Source organism: Muntiacus reevesi, chromosome 1 (assembly GCF_963930625.1).
Source record: "Muntiacus reevesi chromosome 1, mMunRee1.1, whole genome shotgun sequence".
NCBI classification, from domain to species: domain Eukaryota; kingdom Metazoa; phylum Chordata; class Mammalia; order Artiodactyla; family Cervidae; genus Muntiacus; species Muntiacus reevesi.
In genome coordinates, this window is record NC_089249.1 from 118648391 (window position 1) to 118670199 (window position 21809).

Consider the following 21809-nt stretch of genomic DNA (forward strand, 5'->3'; position numbering starts at 1 on the left):
ATCCTAAAATTGTTTCTAAACGTCCACAATGTACCTAGGTTAGAGGGAATGGTGATGGAGGGAAGTGGGACACTCAAAAGCGTAAAGGTACTAATCATGTCGTATTTCTCATATGGTACTGTTGGGTTTTTTAAAGAAACTTACATAAGCACATAGTGAAGCTTTCCTGGTGGCTCAGTTGGTAAAGAACCACCTGCAACGTAGGAGACCTGGGTTTGATCCCTGGGTTGGGAAGATCCCCTGAAGGAGGTCGTGGTAACCCACTCTAGTATTCTTGCCTGGAGAATCCCCAAGGACAGAGGAGCCGGCAGGCTGCAGACCATGGGGTCGCAAAGGGTCAGACACGACTGAGCAACTAAGCACAGTCCATGCACATGGCATGCTCACTTTCAAGGATATATTTCTTGATAAAATTTTTTAGCATTAGGAGATGCCATTTAGTGTGCTAATATGATTCTAAGCACCTCAGCTATCTGTTAACATACCTTAAAACTATTACAAGAAGTATTTTATTTATGTACATATAGAGCAGTATCACACTCTTCTTAAACGATGTAACATTAAGTTATTTTTCCAGCGACTTTAAGACTAGAATTTTGTCCTATGAAAAATGAAGGAAATTGCCAGAGGAGAGTCAGGAAAAGTAAATCTGAGTAGAAATTTTCCTTTCCCTCCTGAAATATCTGTTATTCCCATAAAATGGCTCCATAACAATAGTTCTGTAAAGAAATTTATGTGGAGATAGACTAAGATGGTTAGAAAATATCTCTTTATGGAATTCTCCCCCATTCAGTCTCACCTCTATCTGCAGCATGCTACCAAGTTTGGTATCAGGAGCACATTGCTTACAGCAATTATTTTTTAATAGAAAGAAGGAAGGGTTGGGGGAGAAATTTGAAGGCAAATTCCAAAGTTTCCGTTTTAACTTCATATATTCATTTGAAAATTAATGGCTTTCTGCTAATGCTGCATCTTTTGGAATTCATTCAGAAAGGCTTTAAAAAATGGAAACACTGGCAGATTGTGAACCTCAGTGTACCAATGGTGCCACTGTAACACTTGATTACATAAAGCACGTTGCTATAGTAATAAATATCCCTGTGGCCATGTTTAAAAATATTTAAAAACTGTGTATACACACACACACACACACACATATTTGTCTGAAGGGCAGACCAAAATAAAATATCGAAATACTTAGTGGGACAGTCTATTGTACGTGTTTCCCTTTTATCTTGTCTGATGTTTGGACTCAAATTATCCTAGTCTCTTAGCTATAACCTTGAAACTGTTTGAGGTTCCCTGCCAGAAAGAAGTGAGATCTTTCAAGTGGTAGCTTCCATTTAGTTCACTTTCTCAAAGGACCAATATAGAATAACAACAATGAGAAGCCATTACATTGGAGGAGTGAGAAGCAGCTACCTGGGATAGCAAAGATAATTCATAATAGACAGTCGGTTCATCTTAGGTCTTGGTACTTCCAGGTTGATTTTTATTTTTTTTATAGCAGGAAGCTAGACTACAGAAGATATGGCTGATTCATGTCAGTGTATGACAAAACCCACTACAATATTATAAAGTAATTAGCCTCCAACTAATAAAAATAAATGAAAAAAAAAGAGAAATTAAAAAAAAAAGAAGATGTGAAATGATCGATTCAGATTAACCTTGAGATTCTGCTCAAAGTGAGTAGGATTGTATGGAATAGAATGGTGGACTCTTAGTATTATACAAAATGTGTCTAGAGTATATGTGTTTCTGTCTGATTTTAGGTCTAGTCCCAATAAATATATTATACTCTCCACAAAAAGTCAGAATAAAACACTCTTCCAGCACCATGGCTCAAAGCACCTTGAAGAACCTGGGCATCCACTTGAAAGAACCTATTATGTAGCGCTTACTAGCTTCTGGTCCAGCAAACCAAGAAAGGAAGATCATTCTACCAACTGTATCAAATGCACATTTGAGTAAATTCATGAGATTGAGAATAGGACAAGAACAGAGGAAGAAAAATCCTAGCATAAATAGGCTGGGGAAGGAAACAGTGGCAGCAAAAATCAACAAAGTCTGAGTGATAAGAGACAGGAAATGTGTACTGGATCACAACTGAAAAATGTTCTTACCATCCAACCTGTTTTCATCAGTTTCCCTAGTGAGGAGGGATTGAGGATTTTATCATTTGTAATCTATTGTATATAAACATGCCTTAGTTAGCTATGTGACAAGTATATATAGTTATCATCCCAAAGTGCTTATTAAATTATTTTTATGCATCTTTTTGTTGCCTTCTCAAAGTCTGCAGTTAAAGAATCATTCCAGCTATTAGCCTAGGGCTCCCACCTGGTTATTGCAGCCAGAGTGAACATCTCTATTACCTCAACAAATTCTGTGTCCTTAACTAAGGCGCATCATGTTCTAAACACAAAAGGAAATCAAATTCTAGGATCCATCTTTTCAAGTGATCAAAGTTTATCTGTCAAATATTTTCTCAGTTTCCAAAGAATGATGGCCATTTGCACTAATATAAAACACACTTCTGGACTAGTGGATAGGGAAGAAAATTAGGCTAAATTCAAATTCCTGAAAGATGCTCTGTGATCTTTCCAGTCTCATCTCTATATTGTAGCCATTCCAACTGGTCATGTGCCAGAGACTTTTGTACCTCAGCATTATTGCCTGCACTGCCACTTCCATCCAGACTGGCTTGAACTTCCTTGTCTATTTGGCAAATACTGATTTTTAAAGATTTGAGCTTTACATGTCCCCATTCACTCTCAGTAGAATTGTGCTTTATCTCCTTTGTGCCTCAGCTACCCTACCTATATCACCAGTTAATTTTTCTTGCTTTTTTTTCTATCAACTGTCGGTTTTTCTCACTAGATTCTATCCCGAGCAGGTTATAAGCTCCTTAAGAGTAGTAATTGTGTCATATATCTTCATGACCCTTGAAAGTGTTTGTTGCTCAGTCATGTCCAACTCTTTTGTGACCCCATGGACTATAGCCCACCAGGCTCCTCTGTCCATGGAATTCTCCAGGCAAGAATACTGAAGTGGGTTGCCATTCCCTTCTCCAGGGGATCTTCTTGACCCAGTGATTGAACCCGGGTCTCCTGCATTGCAGGCAGATACGTTAACATCTGAGCCACCCTCTTGACACTTGGTCTTCGAATATTGCCTAGAACATAGTGGGCATGCCAGTCACTCTTTCATTATTCATTCATTCATTCAATAAATATCTAGACATGGAATTTTAGTTAGGTCATAATTATTCTGTCCAAGTACATATGAATAAAAGCACTTACTCATGGAAAGATTTTACAGGCATTCAGTAAGTACTATGTTCAGTAACTAAGTCAGGAATGGTTGGACATGATAACATATGATAATAAGCTTATCTACATCACAATTATTTGTCAACTTGTTAAAAATCCATATTCCTGAGCCCCACCTCAAACATACTCAGAGTCTCTAGACATAAAGTTCAGAAATCTGTAATTATAAAAGGAACGCATGTGATTTATATACATCCTAAAATTTGGAATCATTGGATTCCAAAGAGGGCAGATTTCAGAATTTGATGGATCTGAGAAGGGTTCCAGTTCTACCATTTATTAACTATATAACCTTGAAAAAGTCAATTAGACTCTTGAGGCCTCAGTTTTCTTACACAGAAAATAAATATAGTAACGTCTCCTCATTGGGTGACTGAGATAGTTATAACATTAGATATGTTAAATCACCTAGCACTGTGCCCATTACATAGAAGTTCCTGGTAATATCGGTTCCTTTCTTGCCTTCCTCCTCCAGTCTCGCTTTGCTCCTCAAGGTCTCCTCAACAATCAGAATATGTGAAAATAACCACTACACATGTCCTGTAGTCAGCCTCCATGCAGAATCCAAACAATTTTGACATCATCACAATAATTTTGAATATGACTGCTTGAATTCCATGCACGTGCTAAACATTCATTTTGTTTTTTCATCTCATGGATCTCTTTAGACTTCGATGCGGGTTATATTAAATTTTTACTTTGGCAGAAATAGATATCCCCTTTCTAAAGTATGCCAAGACTTGCAATCATGTGACAGAAGCTACAGGCATTTGTTGTTGTTGTTACTGTTTTGTTGCTAAGTGCTGTCCGACTCTTTTGAGACCCCATGGATTGTAGCCTGCCAGGCTCCTTTATCCATGGGATTGTTCAGGCAAGAATACTGGGATGGATTGTCATTTCCTTCTCCAGGGGATCTTCTTCACCCAGGGATCAATCCCACATCTGCATCAGCAGGGGCGGATTCCTTACCACTGAGCCACCAGGGAAGCCTTATAGCCATTTGTTATTTGGGGGACTGGTCTGGCAAATTAACTTTCCTCCTCTTCCTTGGAATTTCTATGTATTTTCTATGTATTCTAAGTATTTCTATGATCTTTCATAATATTGTCACTGTTGTTGCAAGAATCTTATTTCACAATATGGAAGAGTCTGTTCCATTTCTATACCTCAAAAAATACTCTTGCCATTAGTTTATTTTGCCTTTTTTAAAAAAGTATAGGGGCTGTATTCACTTTTAAATTGTTGAAAAAGATAAAATAGATACAATTCAGAATTCCATACTGAATTTTTTCATGTTCTTAGTAAGGTAAGAGGAATTTAAAGGTGCTGAAAGAGAATCCTAAATATGAGTTGGAGTTCTAATGTGCCACTGCAGACAGATAGCTATTCACAATCAGGTCTTATCTGACTTTTGATGATGGTATTGCATCACTGGTTTCTATAAATTAGGTTCTCTGTTAAAGTAACATTTGTATGAATACTCATGTAAGATACACCAAATATATGATATGAACTGTTGGAAAATTGTAGTGCTGACTCTGATGGGGAAAATAAACCTTATTATAAGGGAAGCAAATACACAATGAAACACAAGAGAAGCAAGGCATTCTATTTGGCCCTTTAATACTTTCAAATGATAGCTATTATTCAACTAGTTCTAAAGGAAAAGTATATATCATGTCTTGCCTTACATTTAAAATTCAAAGATCTGGATTTTTTCCTCTACTATGTTCTTTCCTCAGCTTCTTCACTCTTAAGTTAGCTTCTAAATCAGATTCCATCGATACTCATGCAAACATTTACCAGTTGCTGTGCAACTGTTTCACCTAATTGTGGATTCTCTGTAGTCCACTTCCATTCAGCCTATCCTTTTCATCAGTAAAATAACATTTCCCGTTATAACCACATGCTTTTGAGAAAAGTAATATCTAGTTAATAGAAAATTGGTCTCAAAAGAACTGAATATGAAAAACACTGTTTATTTCTGGTTAGAGGCATGTACACTTATTTTATAATTTCAAATATAAATTCTACCTTGCTAGAAGACCATTCCAGTAGAGGACTCCAACTTGCTTTTGCGTGTTATGGAGGGAAAATCTGCAAGAGGTTTCTGAAGACTGACTTGCAACATTACACTTAAAGTGTAGAGTTTTCTCCTGACATGACTATACAAGTATGGATCTAACTACCTGTTTGGTTGTCCTAGAGTCCATCTCTGTTTAAGGATCTGCCTTTCTCTAGCTACACAAACTCATTTTAATCCATTTATTTCATCTTTTAGCTTCTTCCCTAGCATATTCTCCAATGTTAATTATTTTAAGCCATCCCCTCAATCTTGAAACTTTTATTACTTTTTTATTACTTTTTTTCTGATTGATGTAAATTGATGTAAATAATACATGCTTATTGTAAACAAAGAAAAATAGAAAAACAAAAGAAGGACAAAGTTTAATTCATCATTACTGATTTTACCATCCAGATAATATTTATACTACTATTAATCCTTTGGTATACTTCCCTTCAGTGTTTATTTTAAAATATACAATACATACTATGCACACCCATATATTTTGTATTGTATATATTTTTGCATCCTGTCTTGAAATATTTTAAGAATTTTTTTGTTAGGAAATACCTTCCAAAACATTATTTTTTCATTGTATAGTATTACAGTATATGAATATACCATAATTTATTGAGAAATAGGATAATACTGTGATGACCATTCTTATGCATCTGTTTTTGGGGGGTGAATGTGATTATTATTTCTTTGGAATCTTTTTCTAGAATCAAATCACTGATCAAAAAATATAGTTTTTAAAGGTTCTTAATATTTATTGGCAAATTTTCTCTAGTTTTACCTAATTGACAGTCTTCTAGCTGGTATAAAAGTACCAGTTTCACTCTACTTCATCAACATTGGATGTTATCCTTTCTCTAAAAATCTTTGTCATTTTTTTTTCCAATGGGGTCTTAATTGGACCCTTAATTGAGTTCATTAAATATTTTAATGTGTTTTGGGTCCAACTTTAGCATATTCCGTTTGCCCATTTTTCTACATTTCTATATTCATCTCTTGTTAATTTATAAGAATTATTCAAAGGTCTCGATATTCTATTTAAAAAGTGACCTAACCTCTTTGAAAGTATCAAGGTCATGAAGTGGCCAGCCATGCCAGATTCCCTGGGTCTGAGGGGCACTCTCAGGACATGACAATTTCAGGGCTAAAAGCAGGAAACAGAAATCAGGGTAAATAGGGATGAATTGGTCACCCTAACTAAGGAACTGTTCCGTAGTAAGGGAGACTAAATGCAATTAAATGAAACATGTGATCTTGAAGCAGGAAAAATAAAGGTTTACAGTCATGTAGGGAGAAAACTGGTGAAACTTGACTGGTCTGTAGGTTAAAGAGTAATACCATCAAGACAGTATGGTACTGGCACAAAGACAGAAGTATAGATCAATGGAATAAAATAGAAAGCCCAGAGATAAATCCATGCACCTATGGACACTTTATCTTTGACAAAGGAGGCAAGAATATACAATGGAGAAAAGACAATCTCTTTAACAAATGGTGCTGGGAAAACTGGTCAACACTTGTAAAAGAGTGAAACTAGAACACTTTCTCACACCAAACACAAAAATAAACTCAAAATGGATTAAAAATCTAAACATAAGACCAGAAAATATAAAACTCCTAGAGGAAAACATAGGCAAAGCACTCTCTGACATAAATCACAGCAGGATCCTCTATCACCCACTTCCCAGAATATTGGAAATAAAAGCAAAAATAAACAAATGGGACCTAATTAAACTTAAAAACTTTTGCACAATGAAGGAAACTATAAGCAAGGTGAGAAGACAGCCTTCAGAATGGGAGAAAATAATAGCAAATGAAGCAACTGACAAAGAATTAATCTAAAAAATATACAAGCAACTCATGCAGCTCAATTCCAGAAAAATAAATGACCCAATCAAAAAATGGGCCAAAGAACTAAACAGATATTTTTCCAAAGAAGATGTACAGATGGCTAACAAACACATGAAAAGATGCTCAACATCACTCATTATCAGAGAAATGCAAATCAAAACCACAATGAGGTACCATTACACGCCAGTCAGGAAGACTGCTATCCAAAAGTCTACAAGCAATAAATGTTGGAGAGGGTGTGGAGAAAAGGGAACCCTTTTGTTGGTGGGAATGCACACTAGCACAGCCACTATGGAGAACAGTGTGGAGATTCCTTAAAAAACTGGAAATAGATCTGCCATCAGTTTAGTTCAGTTCAGCCGCTCAGTCATGTTCAACTCCTTGCAACTCCATGAATCGCAGCACGCCAGGTCTCCCTGTCCGTCACCAACTCTCAGAGTTTACCCAAACTCATGTCCATTGAGTCGGTGATGCCATCCATCCATCTCATCCTCTGTCGTTCCCTTCTCCTCCCGCCCCCAATCCCTCCCAGCATCAGGGTCTTTTCAAATGAGTCAACTCTTTGCAAGAGGTGGCCAAAGTATTGGAGTTTCAGCTCCAGCATCAGTTCTTCCAATGAACACCCAGGACTGATCTCCTTTAGGATGGACTGGTTGGATCTCCTTGCAGTCTAAGGGACTCTCAAGAGTCTTTTCCAACACCACAGTTCAAAAGCATCAATTCTTTGGTGCTCAGCTTTCTTCACAGTCCAACTCTCACATCTATACACGACCACTGGAAAAACAATAGCCTTGACTAAATGGACCTTTGCTAGCAAAGTAATGTCTCTGCTTTTTAATATGCTGTCTAGGTTGGTCATAACTTTCCTTCCAAGGAGTAAGCGTCTTTTAATTTCATGGGTGCAATCACAATCTGCAATGATTTTGGAGCCCCCCAAAATAAAGTCAGCCACTGTTTCCACTGTTTCCTCATCTATTTCCCATGAAGTGATGGTACCAGATGCCATGATCTTTGTTTTCTGAATGTTGAGCTTTAAGCCAACTTTTTCACTCTCCTCTTTCACTTTCAAGAGGCTTTTTAGTTCCTCTTCACTTTCTGCCATAAGGGTGGTGTCATCTGCATATCTGAGGTTATTGATATTTCTCCCAGCAATCTTGACTCCAGCTTGTGCTTCTTCCAGCCATACGACCCAGCAATCCCACTGCTGGGCATACACACCAAGGAAACCAGAATTGAAAGAGACACGTGTACCCCAATGTTCATTGCAGCACTGTTTACAATAGCCAGGACATGGATGCAACCTGGATGTCCATTAGCAGATGAATGAATAAGAAAGCTGTGGTACATATACACAATGGAATATTACTCAGCCATTAAAAAGAATGAATTTGAATCAGTTCTAATGAGGTGGGTGAAACTGGAGCCTATTATGCAGAGTGAAGTAAGTCAGAAAGAAAAATACCAATACAGTATACTAATGTATATATATGGAATTTAGAAAGATGGTAACGATGACCCTATATGCAGGACAGCAAAAGAGACACAGATGTAAAGAACAGTCTTTTGGACTCTGTGGGAGAAGGCAAGCGTGGGATGATTTGAGAGGGTAGCGTTGAAATGTGTATATTACCACATGTGAAGTGGATAACTGGTCCAGGTTCGATGCATGAGACAGGGTGCTCAAGGCTGGTGCACTCGGATGACCCTGGGGGATGTGATGGGGAGGGAAATGGGAGGGGGGTTCTGAATGGGGAACACATGTGCACCCGTGGCTGATTCATGTCGATATTTGGCAAAAACCACTACAATGTTGTAAAGTAATTAGCCTACAATTAAAATAAGAAAATTAATTTTAAAAAAGAATAATATCATATGAATATTAATTTCCTGATTTTTGATAATTGAACTGTGGCTATGGAAGAAAATATCTTTGTTTTTAGGAAATACACACTGAAGTGTTTATGGATAAAGAGACATAATGTCTGAAAATTATTCTCAAACAATTGGGGGAGAGTAAGAGAATATAATAAAGTTAACATAGTAAAATGTAATGTTAGTGATTGGGGAACATAGAGGGAAGGGTATTTGGAAAATCTTCACACTATGTTTTGTAACTTTTTATAAGTCTGTAATTATTTCAACATAAAATGCTTTATAAAAAGAGATTAATTGCCTGCTATGCACTACAAATATTTTCCTCAGTTTTTCATTTATATCTTCACTTGTTTATATTGTGTGACATTTGTATTTCTTTTTTATTTTACCACTTGCAAATTTTACATCATTCTTCTTTCTGTTTTTCTGAAAAATACTTCAAGTCCTAGAGAGCAGGCATGAATAGTGTCTGAAACCTCTTGCTGCCCAATATATACTTGATAAATAAATTAATAAGTTAATTTCACTCACCTCTAAAGAATATACATTTTTACATATAATTACTTCTAAATATATTCATGGTTAAGTATTTTTATAAACCCATTAATATTATGTATTGGAATTTACTTTGGTTGTACACCGTGAGGTAGAGATAAATTTATTCTGTCCTTAAGACTAGTAGTTTTAGCACTGTTTGCAAAGCAGATCTTATTTATGGAGTTTTGAAATACACTGAATCATATACTGAATTTCATCATATACCACTTTCATCATATACTGAATTTTATATTCTTATGAAAATCTGTAGTAGAAGCTTATATTGTTTCAGTAGCCACTTGCTTGAAATGGTTTTCTCCTGAGAAGGAGGGAGGGAGGAAGAAAAAATGAAAGGAAAAGGAATTATTGAGAACGTTAACTTTATCCGGAGTCGGCATGGTTACATCTTGATTAGCAGTTTTCTGACCAGGCAATTTAACTAACCCTTTTTCTGCATTAATTTTCTCCTCTGTATAAAATGGATAATAAGTAGTACCTACTTAACAGGACTGATAGAGAATAAAATGAGTTAATATACCTAAAATAATTAGACTGATACTCAGGCATAGTAAACATTGTGAAGGATTTGCTACATCATTACTTTTTGAGTTTCTGTGAGTGAGTGAAAGTCGCTCAGTCTGTCTGACTCTTTGGGATCCCATGGACTATATAGTTCATGGAGTTATCCTGGCCAGAATACTGGAGTGGGTAGCCTTTCCCTTCTCCAGGGGATCCTCCCAATCCAGGGATTGAACCCAGGTCTCCCACATTTCAGGCAGACTCTTTATCAGCTGAGCCACCAAGGAAGCCCTGAGTTTCTGTACTCTTATTTAATAATGCTATATGTATTTTGTTCTTGCTCCTTTAGTTCCACATTGTTTCCTCCCACTTTTTGTAGTTTAAATTTATGTCCTTGACTCTCTGTTCTCTATTAAAATGTTCACATCCTTGAAAACAGACTCTACTGTCAAGGCCTCAAATATCATTTTAGGCAGATGATGAAGAAATCTAAAACTCTAGCTCTGACTTTTTTCTTCAACTCTAGCTTCGACAGACTTAATTCTAACTCCTACAGATCTCTGGATAGCTCCAAAACGGTCCTACCAAGATCTCAATATAGTGTGTCACAGATTGAGTTAGTTGTCTTCCTTTTGCCATTGGACAGTGGCATAATTTCTTAATCATTCAGACTTGAAATTTCATCTGTATCTCCTCCCTTCGAAATCTAAGAAGTTTTTAGATCTTCTTGATTTCTTTTAATAATGATTCTCTTATTTAGCTTTTCTGTTGTTCCTGCCATAGTTCACGATATGCTTATTTCAACCCTTAAACCAAACTTATCCTTCAAACTTACTCTCTTTCCAATCTTAGCATCTGATGTTGATAAGTCTTCTTAAAATGGGAATTTAAAACATAATCATTTATGTTTAAAAGTATTTAATTAGTTTTCTATTACCCATAGATTAAATTTAAATAATAAAACATAATCTCCATGAGGGGAAGAATTTTCAAGCACTTTTTTGCTGATGTAATTCAGTGTCTAGAAGAGCTCCTGGTACATAGTAGGTGACACAGTAAGCGCTTACTGAATGACTGAGTGAATTTATCCTGGCATTCAGGGACTTCCATCGTTGCCCTCAGCCTCGCTACAAATGCACAAACCTCTAATCCAAGCTTATGAGTCTACTCCTTTCTCCTAAATATAGTTCACCTATCTTCCTCGTATCCAATTACTATTAGTTTCCTGCTCTCTATTTCTAAGCATACTATCTTTCTCTTCTCCACCTGTGTAAATCCTCTTGACTTTTCAAGGCCCAGCTAAATGGGATGGTCTTGGTTAAGCTATATTGATTAATTAGAAATATGCTAAACTCCAGCATGGTAAAAAGTCTATATCATTGCAACCTTACATTGTTTATTTTTTACTGGGCAAATGCTTCCTCTCCCATAATCAGATATATTCTATTTGAGGGTATGCATACTCATTGGATGTTTCTGCAAGAAAAGAGCTCTACTATCTCTAACTAACAAATATTTTCTTTTTATACTCAAAAAACTTAGATACATTTTAGTGATAATTCCATTTAATACAGCATTCAAATAGTGACTCAACATTGTGAGCAAAAACTATTTTTAATCCTTAAATAATTTAAGGGGAAATGGAGACACAAATTTTGACCAGCAGTCAAAAATAGAAATAGGAATAGAATACTGTAGAAATTATTAAGGTTAAGAATGTATATCTTCCCTTGGCACTGAATTTCTAGGAGGTTTCCAGAAAGCTGTGGCTGTTGGTTACAAAAGTGAGGAAGGGGGCTAGTTACAATGGCTATTTGGCATGTGACACATGAACTAGGTGATCAAAGTTAATATAAATAGTAACAAAATATACCAGCGTTATGTATGCTCAATATTATGCCCTGAGAAAGGCACAATATCACTTCAGTGGTATTTTAGCTGAATATACAAACTTTGAATCATGAGAATACATAACACAAAGCCAAATTCGGGGAAATTTACAAAATCATTGACCAGTGCTCTTCAAAAGTATCAAAATCATGAAAGATGAAAGAAGACAGGGAATGCCACAGATGTCAAGAGACTAAAGAGATATGGCAATTTATTTAACATCTCAGTTGATTAACTACTGTTGTTGTCATTTAGCCGCTCAGTCATGTCCAACTCTTTGAGACCCCATGGATGCAGCATGCCAGACTTCCCCGTCCTTCCCAAGGCTTGCTTAAACTCATGTCCATTGAGTCAGTGATGCGATCTAACCTTCTTTTCCTCTGTCATCCCCTCCTCATGCTGCCTTCAATCTTTCCCAGCATCAGGGTCTTTTCTAATGAGTCGACTCTTCCCATCAGGTGGCCAAAGTATCGGAGCTTCAGCTTCAGCCATCAATCCTTCCAATGAAGGATTTCTTTAGGATTGACTGGTTGCATCTCCTTGCAGTCCAAGGGACTCTCAAGAGTCTTCTCCAACACCACAGTTCAAAAGCATCAATTCTTTGGCACTCAGCTTTCTTTATGGTCCAACTCACATCCATAGATGACTATTGGAAAAACCATAGCTTTGACTAGATGGACCTTTGTGAACAAATTAATATCTCTGCTTTTTAATTGCTGTCTAGGTTTGTCATAGCTCTTCTTCCAAGGAGCAAACATCTTTTAATTTCATGGCTGCAGTCACCATCTGTGGTGATTTTGGAGCCCAAGAAAATAAAGTCTGTCACTGTCTCTATTGTTTCCCCATCTATATGCCATGAAGTGATGGGACCAGATGCCATGATCTTAGTTTTTTGAATGTTGGTTTTTTTTTTCCCCCATTTATTTTTATTAGTTGGAGGCTAATTACTTTACAATATTGTAGTGGTTTTTGCCATACATTGACATGAATCAGCTATGGATTTACATGTGTTCCCCATCCTGAACCCCCCTCCCACCTCCCTCCCTATCCCATCCCTCTGGGTCATCCCAGTGCACCAGACCTGAGCACTTGTCTCATGCATCCAACCTGGACTGGCGATCTGTTTCACACTTGATAGTATACATATTTTGATGCTGTTTTCTCAGATCATCCCCCACTTGCCATAGAGTCCAAAAGTCTGTTCTATACATCTGTGCCTCTTTTTCTGTCTTGCATATAGGGTTATCGTTACCATCTTTCTAAATTCCATATATATGCTTTAGTATACTGTATTGGTGTTTATCTTTCTGGCTTACTTCACTCTGTATAATGGGTTCCAGTTTCATCCATCTCATTAGTGAAGGTTGAGTTTTAAGCCAACATTTTCACTCTATTCTTTCACTTTCATTAAGTTTCTTTAGTTCCTCTTCACTTTCTGTCATAAGACTGGTGTCATCTGCATGTCTGAAATTATTGATATTTCTCCCAGCAATCTTGATGCCAGCTTGTGCTTCATCCAGCATGGCATTTTGCATGATGTACTCTGCATATAAGTTAAATAAGTTGGGTGACAATATACAGCCTTGACTTATTCCTTTCTCAATTTGGAACCAGTCCATTGTTCCATGTCTGGTTCTGTTACTTCTTGACCTGCAAATAGGTTTCTCAGGAGGCAGGTAAGGTGGTCTGGTATTCCCATCTCTTGAAGAATTTTCCATAGTGTTTTGTGATTCGCACAGTCAAGGGCTTTAGCGTAGTCAATGAAGCAGATGTTTTTCTGGAAATCTCTTGCTTTTTCTATGATCTAAGGGATGCTGAAAATTTGATCTCTGGTTCCTCTGCCTTTTCTAAATTCAGCTGAACATCTGGGAGTTCTTGGTTCATGTACAGTTGAAGCCCAGCTTGGAGAATGTTGAGCATTACTTTGCTAGCATGTGAAATATGTGAAATAAGTACAATTGTGGGGTAGGTTGAACTTTCTTTGGCATTGCTCTTCTTTGGGATTGGAACGAAAACTAAGGTTTTCCAGTCCTGTGGCCACTGTTGAGTTTTCCAAATTTGCTGGCATATTGAGTGGAGCACTTTAACAGCATCATCCCTTAGGCTTTGGAATAGCTTAGCTGGAATTCCATCATCTCTACTAGCTTTATTCATAGTGATGCTTCCTAAGACCCACTTGACTTCACACTCCAAGCTGTCTGACTCCAGGTGAGTGATCACACCATCGTGGTTATCTGAGTCATAAAGTTCTTTTTTGTATATTTCTTCTGTGTATTCTTGCCACTTCTTAATATCTTCTGCTTCTGTTATGTCCATATCATTTCTGTCCTTTATTATACCCATCTTTTCATGAAATGTTCCCTGGATATCTCTAATTTTCTTGAAGAGATCTCTAGTGTTTTCCTCTATTTCTTTGCATTGTTCACTTAGGAAGGCTTTATCTCTCCTTGTTATTCTTTGGAACTCTGCATTCACATGGGTATTTATTTCCTTTTCTCCTTTGCCTTTGCTTCTCTTCTTTTCTCAGCTATTTGCAAGGCCTACTCAGGCAACCATTTTGGCTTTTTACATTTCTTTTTCTTGGGGATGGTTTTTATCACCATCTCCTGTGCAAAGTTACAACCTTGGTCATTAGTTCTTCAGGCACTCCTTGTATCAGATCTAATCCCTTGAATCTATTTGTCACTTCCACCGTATAATCCTAAGGGATTTGATTAATTACTTAATTAACTAAACTATTCTGGATTAGATCTTGGACAAAACAAAGAACATTTGGGAAAATTGACAAAATTTGAGTAAGATCTATGGAGTAGTTGTATTGGTGTTAATTTCCTGGTTTTGATAATTATACATGGTTATGTAAGATATTGGAGAAGAAAATGGCAACTCACTCCAGTATTCTTGCCTGGAAAATCCTATGGACAGATGAGCGTGGTAGGCTACAGTCCATGGGGTTGCAAAGAGTCGGACACGACTGAGTGACATCAATTTATGTAAGATATTAACATTAGGAAGTCAGATGAAGGCTACATAGGAATTCTCTTTACTTTTAAGCAGCTTTTATGTAAATCTAAAATCATTTCAAAATAAAAAGTTGAAAAATTGAGGAGGATGGATTAAACTCTATGTTCTTAAAGGAAAAATTCTCCCAATTTCCAAGGGCCACATCAGTCATTTCCATCATTAATATGATCACTAAGCCTTTGTAATGTGTGTGTAATGTGAGATGCCTTTGTGGAAGGATCATTAACTCTGGATGGTGTACAGAATAGACAATATCATTTCTCCAAGATATGATATTTACTGTATACAGCAGTCATTCATTAAACAGACATACCAACTAGTATTTGAGATGCTGAAAATACAATGATGAGCAAGATAGTAGATCCCCCGCCTCCTGGAATTTCCAGTCTTATTAATGAGGAAGATAAATCAGAACTTAATTTTTTTTTTTTTTTTTTTTTTGCAAATCTTAGAAGTAGACTTCTCAGTATGAAAATGGTGTTGACAGAATGGGACTTAGATGGAAAAAGAAACGTCACAAACCTTGAAGAAGGTATTCAAACTTTGATGCATAATTGCAGAACATTAGTCCATGATTGTATAGGATAGAAGAGCAGAAGGCAGAAAAGTGGATTACAGGAAAGAAAAATCAGTAGAAAGTAATAAGGGGGACCGATTGAAAGAATGAAGGCGAGAAAAGTAATTAATGAGAACATTTGCGGTTAGTTTGTAGTATGATTTAGGCCACAAGCATAGCTGCAAAAAAAACAGCAAGAGAATTGGAGAGTGAAGGACTCTGCTGAGTTATACGTGATTTTAGAACGTGTGATGAAGAGGACAAAAAAGGGGGGATGGGAGACAGCAAGAGAGAAAACATCAAATGGGAGAAAACATCAAGTTGGGGACTGCTGAAAAAGGAAACGGTAAACGGATACTTGGGAGGAAGGATACTAGTCACCTACAAACCCCGGGAATGCGTGGGAAGCGGGAGTGTCTGGGCGGTGCCGGGTGGCTGCGTGCTCGCCCCAGGGCCCGGGGGCTTGCGGACTGGGGCGCCCCAGCTAGGCGCGTGGTAGGGGGAAGGTTGCGGGGTGGAGGGGGAGGTGTGCACTGTGTTTGGTGATGTCATTGCAAGTCAGGGAGCGGTGAAATTTAACACCGGCCGGATTTGCTGGGCTCCTCTTCCAGGGAAAGCAGCCGGCGGCAGTCCACGCCGAGCGCCTGCAGTTGCCACCGGCCAGCTCGCACGGACAAGATTTCCGAAGTGGGTGTGTGTACTTGTCTGACAAATGTTCCAGCGCGGGTTGTTTCCAAGGACTTCCTCCCCCACTTCATCTCCTGCCCTCCCCCCACTCCTTTCTCCTCCCAGGCCCAAAGCGGAGGACTCCACTGGAGTCACGGAGTCGCCTTTGAACCGCAAGTGAACTAGAGGGCTGCGCTCGCAGCCGAGCTCCCGCTGCAGCCGGGGTCCCGCAGCCCGCCAGTGAGGTGTCCCTCCTTGCCCGCCCTCCCAGGGGAGCGCTCCCCCGGGCCTGTCCGCTGCCGAGCTGCGGCCCTGGACAGCCTAGCCGTCTACCCGCCCGGTGCTATTTCTCTGCTCTTCTTCCATCTGCCCCTCCCTTTTTGGTTATTGTTGAGGTTTTAAAGCATCGTTTTCATGTGATTTTTTTTTTCCTTTTTCATGGACAGTACCTGTACACTTAGCAGTTCGGAGTTGGCTTCTGTTTTCCGTTAGCGCCCCGCTGTACGGACAAATGCAGACAAATGCATTTAGGAGCCCACAGGACAAGGCGTGGACAGGTCTCCCACACGGCAAAATCGTAAGTAGCCCACCCGCGGGGCTGGGGTGAGACCGGCCGCTCTCCCCACCCCCTGGATCCGCTGAGCTGGTTGGCGATTTGCGCTCCAGCTACTTGGCACTTTTTTTTTTTTTTTGAAGTTGGGAGCCGGCGAACAGCCGCAGCATCCTCCCCTTGTCTCTTCAATTTGTAAAATACCGTGCTTGAAAGGAAGCCTCCTGCCAGCGGGTCTCTCAGACAGTTTATGCTAAAGAGATCCTGCGGCTCGCGAGAAACAGCTCGCTGGCTCACATCCCGAGGCCGGTGGTAGCGGCTCTTGCAGCCCTGGAGCTGGACTCTGACCCCCGCCCGGGCTCCAGCTCCCATCGCCCTTGCGCCTTCCTTCCGTTCTTCTCCCTCAGGGTCCTGGCTGAGGTCTTGTTTCCCCTCGGTGCTCCTCGGGCATCCAGCCTGGGAACTGCTGGGGTGCTCGCGGTCCCCCGGGCTCTGTGCGCGGAGCCTGAACCATGCGGCAGGGTTGCCGAATGGGAGAGAGGGTGCCCACAGAACCTCGGACACCAGGGAGGAATCATCTCCTGGTGATTCCAGGAATCTCTCCTGGAATCGTGAGACACAGAGGCAGTTGCCTCTAGTCGTTAGGAAGCCAACAAACATGCTGCCCATCTGGGGCCCAGGCTGCCCCCTGCTCCCTGGAGTGTCATTGGGGAAGGGGCTGGACCCCGGGGGGAGGGCGGGGGCCCCAGGGGCTGTTGCTCCCAGGGAGTGATCTCACCGGCCCTCCCAGGCACTCCATCTGCACTTTGGGCATTGTTATCGGCTCCCACTGCCTCAGTGGGAGAAGAGCGTTGATGAGGGGTAGGGGGCGCGTGGCCTTGGCTGGCTGTCCTGGCCCTTCTTGGAAGATGTCAGTGGGTTATCGAAGTTTGGTTTTGGCCTCAGGGGCAGGAGAGACGAAGGCGGCTGTGGTCTTTCTCTGCTACTAGGCTGCAACGCGGGAGAGTAGGAAGGAGGAGGGCAGGGGGGCAGAACTGAGAGTGCCAGCTAAGGGCAGGCGGAGGCGGAGTGCAGAGAAAGACCGCCTTGTGGCAGTGTTTGTATGAACATGTGCTTCCCAGCCGCTGGCGGCCGAGTCTGGCTAGGGCTCGCGCACTCTCTCCTTCGACCTTGGGAGCCTGGGCGGGCAGCCGGCTTCCCCACTGACAAGGATGCGCATACCCACGCGCCTGCTGCAGAATGAATCAGTGAGCGGGAAAGCGCAAAACCTCAGCCACCACGTGCGTGCATGCAGGGGTGTGCCCGAGTCCCCCGGGGCGAGGGAGCGGGCGGGATCCCTGAGACTTCTCCTCCAGGGTCCGAGAAGAGGTCAGTCCCTGCCGGCCGCCGGACCCAGAGCGGCTCTCACAGGTCTCATCAGTTTTCCAGACAGGTTTCTCTCCACTTCTCTCTGTGAAAGCACCTTGCAATGGCCCTACCTTGGAAAGCAGGCTAGGGAGTGCAGCGGATCCTGAGGACCGCTGGACCAGGGTGAGTGGAATGGTAGACTCAGACTTGGGTCTCTGCGGCTCCAGAGCCACCCTGAGAGATTGGGTGAGGTCCTCCACTTCCTGTCCCGCCGCTACAGCGTCCCCCTCCAGCCGTTGCCCTCCTTGCCCTCCCTGCCAGCGCCCACCCGCAGGGCTCTCCCTTGGTTCCTACACGAAGCCCACGGTGCTGACTAACATTCCCCTTGGCAGTTGAGACCAACCTTGCAGATTAAAGGAGATCTTCAGCTCTTAGCCCCTGTCTTGTCTGGTTTACACTTCCCTTCCAGACGCTCCCAGAAAAGGTCCTGCATACTTTCTTGGGCAGTTTGGGGTTTGTAAATTGGGTCCAGATGATTGGGGGGAGGGAGGCAGAGAAACCAAACAGAATGGATTACCCCGAGGAACTTCTGAGGAAAAGTTAGACTATGAGTAATTGGGTGAAAGAATCTTCCTGGAGAGGCATCAGATTGGTAGAGGATCCTGTGTGAAGGTCCTCCTCTCTCCTGTTCTCCAAGCAGCCTCCAGCCAGGGGCCTTGCAGACTCATGATATCAAGCTTGTTCCATGGTGGTTCCCAGTGAGAGTGAGCTGCAGAAAATTGATGGTAATTCAAGATTACATCAGATTGCAATCCCTCACAGCTTCAACCACACACATGCAGAGTGGGGAAAGGTAGTTACCACTTGAGCTGAGAAATTGTTTCTTGAAAAAAATCCAGTTTTCATAAAGAATTCAGAGTTCTTCAGTTTGAAATAAATGCTACCAACCTCATAGGAATAGGAACTTAGGGAAAAGGAGCTGATTAGCTGATGATAATGTCAGGCCACTGAATTAAACCTTAGAGTGCCTAATGCAACCTCTGAGGTTTTAATTTTCCACCATCTTTTTGTAGTGATGTTTTGTAAGAGCAGGGGTGGTTTTTTAAAAAATCACAATTCTGATTAGTCACCCAGAAATATTTACAGTTTTAAAACTAGATCCTTACAGACATTTTATTTCAGAGGGCTACTTTGATTCACATTCACATTCCTAATGTGAATTTGTGGAATTAATGAAAAAAATTAAAACCAAGAATGATAGGTACATTGATTTCTGTAAACAAAAGTGTAAGCAAAGTTTGGGACATAAAGATCTATTTCCTAGCTTGCATGAAATTCTGTTTTTAAAGTTGCCTCGTTATCTTTGTGTTCAAATAAATGTTTAAAACAAATGGATGTCTTAGGAAGAGGAATTATAATTATAGAAAGCAATTTTGAGCGTTATTTATACATTGTGCTTGGTAAACTATGAAGCTACTATGAAGCTATAAATCGTATTATAGGAACTAGAAGAGCTGAACTAGTTTTCTTGCCATGCTTTGCAACTCTGACTTATTTTATTTTATTATTTTTTCCCAATTATTTTTATTAGTTGGAGGCTAATTACTTTACAAAATTGTAGTGGTTTTTGCCATACATTGACATGAATCAGCCATGGATTTACATGTGTTCCCCATCCTGAACCCCCCCTCCCAACTCTGACTTATTTTAGAATTTGTAACTCTGAGTGAGAAGTGAAGATGATTTCGTTTTCATTCTCATAAAAGGCTAACATTTCATCATTCATTCACTCATCATTTATTTACTCATTTATTCAGCAAATGTTCACTGAGTTCCAACTATGTGTCTAGCATGGTTCTAGGCAGAAGGGATACAATGATTGAGCAAGACAGAAGCACAATTGCTGCCCTTCCAATGTGCCCAGTTAATATAGGAAACAAAAAATGAAACAAGCAAGTGTAAACAATGAAACCAGCAAAAAAAAAAATGACATAAGGTTATATACAGAAGGACATCTAACTGTTTTGGTAGTTGGGGAAGATAAGGAGGGGAAGCACTGGAAGGAAAGGCTAACCAAAGGAAATGAAATCTAGACTGAGACATAAGTGGAAAAGGCATGGAACTTTATACACAGAACAGTAAAAGGCTCAGAGGTGAGATAGCATGGTGCATTTGAGGGACCAGAAAAAATGAAGTTGGTTGGAATACACATTCTTTTACTTCCTTAACTAAATAAATGGAGGTTAGATAACCTGACTTCTTGATCTTGGGTTCACTGTGCAGGTAGAAAATGTCAGAGGAGTTATATATCAGTTGAAACTCAAGACAGCTTGATAATCTCATTGACTGAAGATTTGATGCATTCATTCATTTAAAAATCTTTTACTTTACTGTAGTGTCAGTTCAATTCAGTTGCTCAGTCATGTTCAGCTCTTTGCAACCCCATGGACTGCAGCACTCCAGGTTTCCCTGTCCATCAACAGCTCCCAGAACTTGCTCAAACTCATGTCCATCAAGTCAGTGATGGCATCCAACCACCTCATCCTCTGTCATCACCTTCACCACCTGCCTTCAGTTTGCCCAGCATCAGGGTCTTTTCCAATGAGTCAGTACTTCGCATCAGGTGGCCAAAGTATTGGAGCTTCAGCTTCAACATCAGTCTTTCAAATGAATATTCAGGACTGATTTCCCTTAGGATGGACTGATTTGATCTCCTTGCAGTCCAAGGCACTCTCAAGAGTCTTCTCCAACATCACAGTTCAAAAGCATCAGTTCTTCTTAAAGAAGAACTTTAAGGTCCAACTGTCTTAGCTTTCTTTAAGGTCCAACTGTCACATCTATTCATGACTACTGGAAAAACCATAGCTCTGACTATATGGACATTTGTTGGCAAAGTAATGTCTCACCTTTTTAATATGCTGTATAGGTTTGTCATAGCTTTTCTTCCAAGGAGCAAGCATCTTTTAATTTCATGGCTGCAGTCACCATCTGCAGTGATTTTGGAGCCCAAGAAAAAAATGTCTGTCACCGTTTCCATTATTTCCCCATCTGTTGCATGAAGTGATGGGATTGGATACTATGATCTTAGTTTTTTGAATGTTGAGTTTTAAGTCAGCTTTTTCACTCTCCTCTTTCACTTTCACCAAGAGGCTCTTTAGTTCCTCTTTGCTTTCTGCCATAAGGATGGTATCATATGCATAGCTGAGGTTATTAGTATTTCTCCTGGCAATCTTGTTTCCAGCTTGTGCTTCTTGCAGCCCAGCATTTCGCATGATGTACTCTGTGGCTCAGCTGGTCAAGAATTCACCTGCAATGCCGGAGACCTGGGTTTGATCCCTGTGTTGAGAAGATCCCCTGGAGAAACAAAAGGCTACCTACTCCAGTATTCTGGCCTGAAGAATTCCATGGACTGTATAGTCTGCAAAGAGTCAGACATGACTGAGTGACTTTCACTTTTCATTCTGCATTTAAATAAGTTAAATAAGCAGGGTGACAGTATACAGCCTTGACGTACTCCTTTCCCAATTTGGAACCAGTCCGTTCTTCCATGTCTGGTTCTAACTGTTGCTTCTTGACCTGCAT

The 21809-nt window shown here is 40.2% G+C and overlaps 1 protein-coding gene across 1 annotated transcript in view; it reads left to right on the forward strand.

The window, feature by feature from the left end:
- Window positions 1–18091: 18091 nt before the first annotated feature.
- Window positions 18092–21809, forward strand: part of COL24A1 (collagen type XXIV alpha 1 chain) — a 373554-nt gene continuing 369836 nt past the window's right edge. The window contains exons 1-3 of the mRNA XM_065907005.1: window positions 18092–18248; window positions 18340–18410; window positions 18508–18593. Of these exons, the coding sequence (XP_065763077.1) occupies window positions 18092–18248; window positions 18340–18410; window positions 18508–18593 (314 nt within the window). The remainder of the gene's footprint in view (window positions 18249–18339; window positions 18411–18507; window positions 18594–21809) is intronic.